The sequence below is a fragment of the Oreochromis aureus genome, linkage group 5, assembly GCF_013358895.1.
Source record: "Oreochromis aureus strain Israel breed Guangdong linkage group 5, ZZ_aureus, whole genome shotgun sequence".
Classification (NCBI taxonomy): domain Eukaryota; kingdom Metazoa; phylum Chordata; class Actinopteri; order Cichliformes; family Cichlidae; genus Oreochromis; species Oreochromis aureus.
In genome coordinates this window covers 39,409,374-39,422,267 of record NC_052946.1, presented here as the reverse complement: position 1 = coordinate 39,422,267, position 12,894 = coordinate 39,409,374, and the positions used below count along the sequence as shown (strand labels likewise).

The 12,894-nt window shown below is 42.0% G+C and overlaps 1 protein-coding gene across 1 annotated transcript; it reads right to left on the bottom strand.

Moving 5' to 3' along the window:
* Positions 1–6,375: 6,375 nt before the first annotated feature.
* LOC116327161 (butyrophilin-like protein 1) lies at positions 6,376–8,357 on the bottom strand. The gene is made up of 3 exons (XM_031748664.2): positions 8,186–8,357; positions 6,686–6,964; positions 6,376–6,595 (listed from the first exon to the last, which is right to left on the bottom strand). Exons 1-3 carry the CDS (start codon positions 8,280–8,282, stop codon positions 6,477–6,479), a joined length of 495 nt encoding a protein of 164 aa, XP_031604524.2. The 5' UTR covers positions 8,283–8,357; the 3' UTR covers positions 6,376–6,476.
* Between the last annotated feature and the right edge of the window lie 4,537 nt (positions 8,358–12,894).

Genomic DNA, 12,894 nt, shown 5'->3' with positions numbered 1-12,894 from the left:
TTTTTTTAACAGCGTGTACTCTTTTTTCCTTCGTCAGGAGAGGTGTACTGGCAGACACATGACACTCACAGATCAGACTATTTCTGTGTTGCAGGTATGGAGATGTTCTTATGTTTTGGAGATGCAGTCTTTCATTCATTGTTTTTATAAGTACAGTGTTGTATTGCCTGTTGCATGGCGGTTATTAATATGATTGTACTGAAGTATAATGTTTGAATTATAAGCATTAGAATATTGGGTCCTGGTTATTGAATTGTATTTATCTGACTGTTTATTTGTTTTTGAATTATTTTGTTTATTGTTCTTATAAGTTGTTTTTGATGATTTTTCAGTGACATGTTATTTATTTTGTGCTTTTTGTTTTTCAGAGCTTAAGTTAAGGTTTTAAAACAATTTGATGTATTTGATTTATTATATTATTGTAGTGTTAATGAAGCTGCAGGCACAGCTCCTTTCAGCATGGCCGGAGGAGAGGTGTACTGGCAGACGCATGACACACACAGATCAGACTCGTATTTCTGTGTTGCAAATGTACAGTAAAGAGCCAAAGATCCAGTACTGTCTCCTGCCTCTTACTTTCACGCCAGAACACAACGCAACAACAACAGGCGTAACACTTGAACGGGTTACAGGGGCATGAGGTGTGCCAGACTATATTTGTCTTTCTTACCATTTTTTAGATTAAAAGTAAAATTAGTTAAAATAGTTTATTAATCAAACTGCGTGAATATTTGAAAATATAAAATAAAAGTTTGGTTTTAAATGGTAATGGTAAATGGCTCTGAGTTTGTATAGCGCTTTACTAGTCCCTAAGGACCCCAAAGCGCTTTACACATCCAGTCATCCACCCATTCACACACACATTCACACACTGAAAGCCAGTAAAAATGTTCACAGACGACTCTGAGACACTGACCGGAGGGTTGTTAAATTGGATACTGAAATATTATAAACTAATAGTACTTGACTCCACTTAATGTCAGGAAGCTCTTTAAGAAGAGTCGAGCTACATTTTTTATGCCTTAGTTCAGATTGAAGATATATTATTTTATTTGACTTTGACCTTTGAGATTATTTATATATTTTTTCATTTAAGAAAATGTTTTTTTTTTTTATTTTATATTAATACACAGATGTTGTTTGCAGTTAAACTATAAACATTTCTTCATTTCTAAACTGGAAACCAATGAGCAGTTTGTTCTGAATCTGTGACACAAAGAATGAATCAAACTCTGAAAGCAAAAATGTGTGCTGCAGGCGCCTGTGACACAAGACTGAGAGTCTGTGTTTCTATTTTTTGCAGCTACACCTCTTCTGAGAACATGTCAGCAGCACTTTAATAATGTCTCACTATTAAGCATCATTAAGTATCATTAAGTTATTAGTAAGATATTAGAAAGCGCTTAATTCATCATTCATCAGTTCATCTATAAATCACTCCTCCTCCTTAGTATGTCACCTCTAATTACAGATATGATTCTTCATCTGTGGAAATGATCATAGTCAGAAAAACAATCTGTGTTCATAATTTACATGCTACAGAGGAGTATGCTGTATAAACAATGAATGACCTTAATGATGCTTAATAGTGTGACATTATTATAAACATGTTCATGTTGGTTTGTCCTGAGAGGCAGTTTCAGCGCTAACACTGATAGCTGCGCTCTGTCACACACAGAAGTTAGAAGTGATTTGACTGAAAGCACAAATGTGATGCTGGAAAGTATTCAGGAAAGTGATGGATCAGGATCTGTTTCTAATGAGAATTTCATTCAATTCAATTTAATTTATATAAAATCACAACAACAGTCGCCTCGAGGTGCAGTGACGTGTGTGAAAACAATGAGAAACAATGAGAAAGGCTAATGTGATTTGAGAATTGAGTGAGAGCTGAAAAATGTACCTAATAAAGTGACCAGTGAGTCATTTTATTAGGTACATTATATACTTCAGATTAAAGTTTGAATTCTTTTCTTATGCTTGTTTAAACCCACCAATCCTAACAGAAGAACATGAAATGAATTTAAATAATCCCGTCACATCTTTGGGAACGATCACAGAATCAAGTCCTTAAAGAAAACTTTCATCATAAAACAAATGTTAGAACAAACGTCTAACGTTACACACAAACCAAATCTCAAAAACAGTAAAGAGAGCTCATAGATGCAAAATGATGTCCAGTGTCTGTAGGTGAGTTTTTTCACTTCATATCTGGAGCAGCTGGATCCACAAACTGCTGTGAGAGCAGGCATGCTGCCCGTTCACAGCACGCCATCACATTTTAATTACATGAATGGGAGACAATAGTCTGGATTCAATGTTTTGAAGACATATACAGCTGGTATAAAATATAAAGGAGATCAGAGCACAGTATCAGGGAGACTCTGTGATAAATGATCAGAGTTATTGATGATTTCTTACCGTTTTCATGTCCTGCTGTTACTGCAGACATCATCAGAGGAAAGACGCACCAAGATAAAAGCTCTGATAAAAATATGATGCTGAATAAAGTCTGTTCCTCGCTGTGATCCGAACGGCAGCAGCTGGTTAGGAGGTGAAATCTCTGCAGTTAAAGCAACAAATAAAGTCGGAGCAGTTTCTGCAAACCGGAAACCAAAACCTGAGATCTCAGAAGGCTCGCACACCGAGATGGTCGGACACAGACTGCAGCAGGAACAAACAAGTCTTCACTGTCAGTGTGCGTGCGTGCGTGTGTGTGTGTGTGTGCGTGCGTGTGTGAGAGACACCTATCTCTGGAAGTAGAAACAGCGCAGACTCACTCAGCAAGTATTCACGTGCACAGTAAACATTTCATCACTTTTGATTTTTCTGTGAAATCACAGCTCTCAGTAACACGATTGTATCCTTTTTCTCTTGAACAGGTTAAACTTTCAAAGAAATGCAGTTCACTGATAAAACAAAGCAGATGCGCCACATTTCCCAGAAGTTCGTGGTGGGAGTGGCGGCTTTAAGCGTGCGCAGTCCCGTTTCAGGAGCTGTGGGCTCACAGCCATAAGCAGATAAATCACAATGAGTGCAAACACAGACACACACAGAGAGGCAGACTCAGTTTATCTACACAACAGCCTACAGCCTGAATGACTGGTTGAAGCAGGAGAGACAGCAGTGATGGAGCTGCCAATAAGTCCTGGCTGCTGTTAAGAGTGTGTCATCATATTTATAACTTACAACATAACAGGGGGACCATATGCCAACAAAGTAAACATGAAGCAAACACTGTGTTTGTGAGGGGCACTGTTTTCATGTCTAACTTAAAAATATGATAATCTGTGCATGTCATCAGATTAACATTTAGCACACAGAGGAGAAAAATTACAATAAGGATAAAAGGAGGCTTAGTTTGATCTTATGGTCTCATAATCTTTAAATACTTTTATTTTAATGTTTTTCAGTCTCTTTTCTCTCTGGTAACAGTTTCTGAGTCTCGGTGTGGGTCCGTTCTGCACGGCTCTTTGAGTATTATCTGACAGTTTTAGCTATTTTAATCCAATTATGCCTCACACTCTGTGTCACACACCAAATCCCCCACAAAACTGAAAACTTTCTCCAGTAAAAAAAAGACAAAAGCTCCCAGAATGCAATGCATCATATTTAATAACATCAAAATTCTGTGCAGTCCCTGATAAATAAAGTCATCCTGGTTCACAGTGATGGAAGCTCAACTTCTTTTCTCTTGCTCCTCATGAAGCTCTTTAATGACTAACGGCTTTATTCCACCTTGATTTCTATTTTTCCCACAGTTAGATTCATTAGCCTCCAGCGTGGGTCTCATACGCTCAGGAACCCCTCCATGGGGAGATCTCCTTAGAGTTAAAAACCTGGGACTCGGGATAAAATGAAACAGCTTGATGAACCCAAAGGAGTCCAGTGCCCTTCATTTCAAACTCTTGTGACTTCACCTGAGCGTACACAGACAGTCAGAGCTGTTATAACCCAGATAAACTGATAAAGGATGAACGTCAGTCGCTGATTAGGAAAACCCAGAATAAAGGAGAGGAAAAAAATGAAGCTGGGATCAGATGCAACTTTATTTTCTGGTCTTTTCTAAGTGTTTGTGATGAACTTTGGTCCTTGTGGCTGTTTTTGGCCAGTGAACGCACCCTTTTGCACCCAGGGTCACTGTTACAGCCCACACTGATCAGAGAGGGGTCCACAGTGAACGGATATGCTGTAAGCACGGTTAATGTTGAAGCATTACAGGGTGCGGTTTGTGTTTGAGTAACTGCTGACCTGTGTTAGTTCTGGGTATGATCAGATCTAAATGTTGTGTTGCACTGTTACACGTGTTTCAGATGAGCAGAGTTCTTGGCACTGACAGGATGAATTTCCACGAACATCTTCTTCCTTTCCTGCTCGACCAGCACACCTTCCACAGATGACGGCACTGAAACACACCAGCTGTTAGTGCTACAGTGAGGACTTAATCTGACTGATCACACACCAAGCTGTAATCTGAATAATTAAACCTGTAAATCTGTGAACAACTGCTCACCTGACTGAGCGATCGCTGAGCTTATGTCATGGGGAGACACGCATCATCTGTTTGTCCACAGCTCACAAGCATCACTCCTCTTATGATCAGTTTGTTTAATCAAACACACACTGATCACCTGAGGGGTCCAAACAGTGCTCAAGGTCACGGTCAGATTTAGTGACCGTGAGTATTTTAGGCCTTCAGCCCACCAGCGCCTGATGTTACAGACCTGTTCGTATCCGGGGTTTGTCCTCGATGATCTCCCCGAGACTCACGATTAAATTTAGGTCCAGACTCTGGGTTAGTTATTTCACTATTATTACCATCATCCTCATTATTTCAGTGTCATCATTGTGAAGTAAGGGTTGTAGTCGCTATGTGGTGTTAAATATCTCTGGCTTTTTATAAAATGTGTGAAAATCTTTAGTCAAGCGACGATGAGACCCTTAAAAAAACAGATTCCCGTCCTGTTCTCTTGCATCTTATGAGGATTTTCAGTGAGTACATTAGTGTCAGTATTGACTTCCACTGCTGGAAAATCAAACCTCGCAGTTAGTGAGACGATCATCTCTTCAACCATAACAGCCATCAAGGCAGCAAAAAGGTTCGAGGGTTGTTGACCCTTTAAATTCATCTGAAAATGAAAGAGTTCACAGTAAGTGTCAGATTGTCAAATCCAGTACGTGGTTAACATGTCAAGTGTCTGTGTTGCATCACAATGTGACAGCACTCAGGCAGCTGGCAGTCAGCTGGAAGCAGAAACATTCACAATGACTCTTTTTATGCTTTTGTCTGTTGAGCCGGTCGGACGAGAAGCCAAAGCGTACAAACAAACGCTTTCATAGAACAGCATCACATTTACTAGGAGTGCACAGTGGCAGTGCTGGCTGTGAGCATGTGCAGTTTATGATAAATGGCTGATATTTGTATAGCGCTCTACGAGTCCCTGAGGACCCCAAGGTCACCCTCAAACTGAACACTCCTTCAGTTTCAGATAAGAGCAAACTTATACTCAAGTTCAGGCCTGTCCTTGCTCCTGTTTTACCTTCAGCTGGTTTACATAAATCTCCTCTCAACACTCAGCTGCTTCCAAGGATGATCTCATCCTGCTGCTGGACTCTAATATCAGCCTTTACCTGCTGGATGTCATCACAAAATATCCCACAGACTCTTCTGGAAGGACACAGAGACTTTCCCACGCCAGCTAAGAGACATAATCAACACTGCGTCTGTCCCGGGGCCTCCAACCTCAGCCAGAAAACATGCAGGGGTGTGTGTGTGTTTGTGTGTGTGTGGCGGGGGAATGGGGGAGAGGGGGGTTAGTCAGATGTCACCTCAACTGACTTCTTCCAATCTGTAGGACTGATTACTCCAGAATGACTGAACCTTTGGATAGGGCTTTGGAGCGTGATGTCATGGTGGTGGGCATGGAAATGGCCCGATCCGCCATTTTGGGGGTCAAAACAAAGCGCAAGTGAAAAAGGAGCGAAAGCACAGCCATGGTTTGTACTTGCTGTGTGTTCGGCTGCATTGTTCGATCTTACGACCGGCACGGGAATAAGCTTGGGTTGTCTTTTTATGCTTCCCCACCTGGAAGCAACATGAAGGAGTTCATGTATCAGATGTTACCAGAGAGTTCAGAGGGATGAGTCCACTGTGGCCTCCACTCTGCATCAGGCCATTATAAATAGAGCTCTGATATCAGGATTCAACATAACAATGAGCACAGACTGATTTTTAATGCAGTGGGGATAAAAACATGAATGTGTTTCAATGTGAACCATGATGTTTAAAAAATGTGAAGCCGTTAAGCATATTTAAAAAAAAAGATTTTAATAAACATTATCCACTGAGTCATCATTTACCCAACTTTATTTTTCATAAATACAATGTTGGTATAAATAACACATCAGCCGTAAAACCAGAGGAAACAGAACAGCAGAGAATAAAAAGGACAGATGAAAGTATCTGCTGTCTGTTATCAACAACATTTAATACAAGCTGAGAACAGCAACAGAGACGCAAATATAGTGACAGAGAATCCAGAAGCCAATACAGAAACGATCACAGCGACTCCATCGCAGGACTCGAACAGCTGATCTGAAACACATTACAGAAGCTTGATGTTACAAAGATATACGTTTCTAAACACACTGATTATAACCTTTAGCAATCAAATCAGAGTCTCACCTGGAACAAGGATCTCTTCTTCAGTCACATGGCCGATCTCCTCCTGTGTGGCCACGCAGTGGAAGAGGTTGGTGTTTGTCCTGGTCACCGTGGTGAGGAGGGTGATGTCATAGCGGCCGTCTCTGTGTGACACCTGTGGCTCCTCAGCACGAAGGATGTTTCCATCGCTGTCCCTCCACTCTACTCTAGGCTTCGGAGACACACCTCTGACCTCACACCTCAGCTGCACCCTGTACTCTGTGATGTTCAGGATCCCAACAAACGGCTTCGGAGCTGCACCTGTGAACACAGCATGAAGCTACAGCACAAGGAGGGTGATGTTTAAGCATTCACACTCATCCATCACTCAGGGGTGAGGTGAGTCAGGTTGCAGGACTCTGGGGGTGGATGAGATTCATCCTCAGATGCAGGCTCTGCATGCTGTGGGGGTGTCTTGGTTGACCCGCCTCCGCAACAGTGCATGGAAGTCGGGGAGGGACCGACAGACTGGAGGAAGGTGGTTCCGTTTAAAAGGAGCTATTTAGGTTACAGGATATCTTCCTGTTATTCCAGCCTATTACATCCCTGTACAGTCACACTGAGAGTTAGGTCAGTATCATCAGTAAGTCAGACATGTTCCCAGTGAGAGGTAGACTCCACCAGTACTGCCCTTTGTTTCTCATATTAAACATAAGTTTTATGGACAGAATTTTAAAGGTGGTTTCTGGTTTAGTGACCTCTCTGTGGTTCTTTATTACATCATCAGGCATTAACCTTCAGCTCACACTGAGGTAGTTTGGAGCTGTGTTGAGTGATGATAATAAAAATTAGCATATCTGAGTCTGAGATCATGGTTCACAGACTGAAAAGGATGAAGAGTCCACTCAGAGACCAGCTGCTGTGTTTGAGCTTCCTGTGACGAGTCTGCATGCCTGAACTCCTCCTGCTGTTATCACGATAACAAACAGCAGCACTGGAAGATAAGCTGTCACTCTGCAGGCTGTTAAACTGAAGTGTGCTGAGCATGACCTGTGACATCATCATTGACCTCCGATTTGTACAATGATGTCTTCTGTCTTTAATACCAGAAGACCAATTCTTAGTGATATCTAGTAGAAAGAAATGTCTTTAAGTTTTCACATCAACATCGTGGTTATTTGATAAATGAATTTGTTTGAAGCAGTAAATACGTCTCTCTCATTGATGTTTAGCAGATGTTCCAGCGTTTCTCTCGCCTCCATCCCTGTGACGGGACAGCTCGCACCACAGTGAGGAAACACTCAACACTGATATTGTTTTTCTAATTGCTGTTCACCTCATCACTGTCAGTTTTGAACCATCCCACAACGAGTGGGGAAAACAAAGGAACACCGATATTAAAGGGATAGTTCACCATCTACACTTACAGTAAATATTTTTTCGCTCCTTTAAAGAAACTTTTAAAAATGTACAGCCTGTAAAAATGATAATATTGAATATGTGGCTTTACTGTCATAAATGTCTCAGCATTAGTGTTCTTACCGTTTTCATGTGCTGTTGTTCCTGCAGTCACAGTCAGAAGAAAGAGGCACAAAAATAAAAGCTGCAGAGTTTTTATCTTAAAAACAGAAGAAAACATGACGCGGAATAAAATCGTTCCTCTGTGCTGCGTCGATCACGCTACTGACGCTCAGCAGCAGATACTGTGGTCGAGTAAGTTTAGGAAACAAGCCTCAGTCACGAGTGGGAGGAGAGAGTGTGTGTGTGTGTGTGTGTGTGTGTGTGTGTGTGTGTGTGTGTGTTCTGCTAAGGTTTGCATAAAAAAAAAACATGTTCAACAATCCAGGTAAATAAATTAATGAGTGCTGAACTACACAAATGCAAACTCATGAGTGAGAACTTCAGCGCTCACACTTACATGTATAAAGTGTTTAATATTAAATGTCAGTAAGAAGAAAACAGACATGTTTCAGCGCCGGTCCTTCCTCAGTTTCATGAAACATGTGAACACACGTCTCCAGCTCTCGCTGTAAGAACCACAGATTACAGATTAAATCCTTCGAGGTCTGAACTCGTTTCTCTCCTGTTGACTCTGAGCTGTTTCAGTGTTACTGACATGGAAGCTACAGCGTGAACGACACCATAACCCTGTACCAGGAAGAAGGATCTGTGGCTTTCAGTGTTATGAAGGAGGTTCCCTTTTCACTGGTGCACATCACCATGGCAACATACACTGAAGACCTAACCTGGTGCAGGCTGGATGACATCCAGAGATTAGAGAGATCATGTTAAACAGCAGCTTACTGTGAAATCCTAAAGTTCCCTCAGACCTCAGAAGAGGGTCCAAAGACTTTCCTGAAGAGCATCACTTACAGAAAAAGGATGGCACAACACAGAAGAGCCACCTCGTCAGGCCAGGACTCTGCAGTCTATTTACGCCAGTGGACACTCTTTCAGTGATGAGGATGTACACATCCTGGACAGGGAGGAACGCTGGTTTGAGGGCGGAGTCAAGGAGGCCATTTACGTGAAAAGGGAAAGACCATCTCTGAATCAAGGAGGGGGCCTAAGGGTACATCTGTCACCATCTTACAATGCTGTGATTGCAGCCATTCCCCAACTCTCTGAGAATGGGACTCATGACCATTGATCAATGGTTTTTGATCAGCGGTTGGTGATCAGTGGTCATGAGAATTTGCATAATTATGATTAAGGAACTGACCTCCCAGCCCATTGTTCCTTCAGTGGGCTGGTTTCAGTCATTATGCAAATGTGCTGTTTATAAGATTGAAACCTGCAGTCAGCTGAGACTGAAGAAGTCACTTGGATGAGTGACGAAACGTTTCTCCCACAAAACGCTACGTCCAGATGAACAGAATCAACTTTTGGAGAATATTTTCACACCTGCTTTTCTCCTGTTAGCTGGAAATTTAAAATAATGATAATAATAATAATAATAATAATAATAATACAACAGTTTCATTGCTCTTCTTTGTCTTCAGGCTAAGCTGTATCACTAACAGAGCAGCTCTTTTACAATTTTACTGGCCAAAGCACTCAAAGCTCACACTCTACTGCTTTTAACTTGTAATACAAATAACAAGAAATCCTTTTATCTTATCCCATATTTAGGGGGGGGGCAGCAGGGAGGCAGTACACCCCAGACCCCAATCGGACGGCCAAATCCTCCTCCCAGCCCCTCCGCCCTTCATAAATAGGTGAAGCTAGCCGGTCTTCTCCTCTGTACAAACATGGGAAGTTCCACTACCAAAACAGAGAGAGGTCACACCAGCCATAACACAGCTGAATCACGGATATCTGTCAGCTTGGCTGATAAACAAAGACATTTTCTTTAAGTCTCTATTCTTAATAAAACATATATATTAGTTCTTTGAGCAGGAAGTTTGAGCCGAGCAACATCATGCAGTGAGAACAGATCTTACACTGTGTCACCCTGACCTCAGGGTAAATCCTGCAGTTTCCTTTTTCTTAGTGAAAATGTTGTTATATAATATTTAATGGTCTAACACTGACACCTAGTGGTTATTATTGTTTCTGGTTATAGCTGTCACATATAAGAGATGTAGGAGTACAGAAAATTGAATTATGTTGTAAACTATAAAATGTTTGTTTGAACCTTATAAGCTTCTAAATTTAAAGTTTGGAAGCTCAAATCCTCAAACAGACAATACCAAAGAAACTATGCCGGAATTCTGCAGCCTCTTATCATAACAGGGACTGAGGTGGAGAGGTTTCCTGGGACTGCAGGTCACATGACATCTGACCTGGACCCCTAGCACCACAGCCACAGCAGAAAAAGCCCAGGGAAGGATTTATTTCATTAGGCTGCTCAGGAAAGCTGGCCTGAGCCATTGTCCTCTTACCCAGGCCCACAGCGAGCTGATAGAGCCTCTCCAAAAAGTTGAATCTGTTCATCTGGACGTAGCGTTTTGTGGGAGAAACGTTTCGTCACTCATCCAAGTGACTTCTTCAGTCTCAGCTGACTGCAGGTTTCCCCAATCTTATAAACAGTACATTTGCATAATGACTGAAACCAGCCCACTGAAGGAACAATGAGGAACTGACCTCCCAGCCCAATCTTAATTATGCAAATTCTCATGACCACTGATCAATGTCCATGAGTCCCATTCACAGAGAGTTGGGGAATGGCTGCAATCACAGCATTGTAAGATGGTGACAGATGTACCCTTAGGCCCCCTCCTCGATTCAGAGATGGTCTTTCCCTTTTCACGTACATGGCCTCCTTGACTCCGCCCTCAAACCAGCGTTCTTCCCTGTCCAGGATGTGTACATCCTCATCCTTGAAAGAGTGTCCACTGGCCTGTAGGTGTAAATAGACTGCAGAGTCCTGGCCTGACGAGGTAGCTCTTCTGTGTTGTGCCATCCGCTTCACCAGAGGTTGTTTGGTTTCCCGATGTATAAATCCTGGCAATCCTCCTGGCACTTAACAGCGTACACTATGTTACTCTGTTTGTGTCGGGGACCCGATCCTTGGGTGGACCAGTTTTGGTGCAGTGTGTTTTGGGGTTTAAAAGCCACAGAGACCCGGTGTTTAGAAAAATGTGTCTCAACTGTTCCGATACTCCTGACACATATGGGATCACTACAGGTTTTTGCTTGGGCAGCGGTTGTCCTTCTCTCCTGGATCAGCTGGAGCTTTCTTTATGAGACTTTCCAGCTTTGACAAACGTCCAGCTGGGATAACCACATTTACTCAGGGCCTTCTTGATGTGCTGTTCTTCTGCCTCCCTGGCCGCTGTGTCAGTGGGGATGGTGTTCGCTCTGTGTTGTAGCGTCCTGATGACGCCCAGTTTGTGCTCCAGTGGATGATGAGAGTCAAACCTTAGATACTGATCCGTATGTGTAGGTTTACGGTACACGTCAGCTTTTAGATGTCCCCCATTACTGATGGAAATCTCACAGTCTAAGAAGGCTAACCTGCCACTTTTCATATCCTCCCTGGTGAATTTAATGTGTCAGTGCACCGAGTTAATGTTCCTTCAGTGGGCTGGTTTCAGTCATTATGCAAACGTACTGTATAAGATTGGGGAAACCTGCAGTCAGCTGAGACTGAAGAAGTCACTTGGATGAGTGACGAAACGTTTCTCCCACAAAACGCTACGTCCAGATGAACAGAATCAACTTTTTGGAGATTTACTTCCCTGGATGATTGAGAATGCATCATGAAGATAGAGAGCATCCTCACCACAAGCATCACTGTCTGGTATGGGAACACTACACAGGCAGAGAGGAAGGCTCTGCAAAGGGTCATAACGACTGTGGAGAGAATCGTAGGGACAAAACTTCCATCCATGGACTCAATGTACACACAGCGCTGCCAGAAAAGAGCAGAGAACGTTATCATGGACATGGACCATCCAGCTCACTCTGTGACACAAGAACTGCACATAAAACGTAAGACACAGCAGAGCAGACAGCATCATCACTTACAGAACAAGGCTTTTCAATGGCTTCTTCCCTGCCAGAGTCAGAACGATGGCACTAATCTCCACACTACCTCACTTCACTTACCATGTAAATGACAAGTGAAAAACTGTCAATTTGCTAACTGTGAAATACTGCGACTCTTGTGTATATACAGCCACCTCTCTTGTAAAGGGGTTAGAATTTATATTTTATAACTTAAAATTTATATTAGTGTTGTCTTGTTTATTTTTTAAGACTATTACTACAACTCAGAGCTCTGCACCAGAATTCCAGTGTGCCTTGACTGATGTTTCTTTGCACAAATGGCAAATAAAGAACTTCGAATCTCTAAAAGTATCCAGTAAAGAAAGGATACTTTTTTCTTTCCCTACTCGTTTCAGTCGATCTCTGTTTTTATGAAGTCAGCAGTCAGTCTGAAGCAGTTCTTGTTTGAGCTTTGAGCTCAACAGTCTAAAAGAAACTTCTCTCCAGCTGTGAACGCTGCTCCAATCTTTACAGTAATCTCATCTATTGGACTCTTCGCTTTCTGCGATAAAGGCAGATTAACATAAGTTAAAATGTTCTCCTTTACAAACAACTACTACAAATTCACAACACCTACCTGTGCTGTTTCATTTATCCATCACAGGTATAACTGAACTATTTTAAAGCAAAAAGGACCCCCCCCTCACGCAAAACAAACAACAACACAGAAGAAGTCCAGACGCTTTTCTTTCCAAGCTCCTTAGAAAACAAACAACACATTTTTAAAGTGAAATCAAAGCCTAAATGGATAAAAAGAT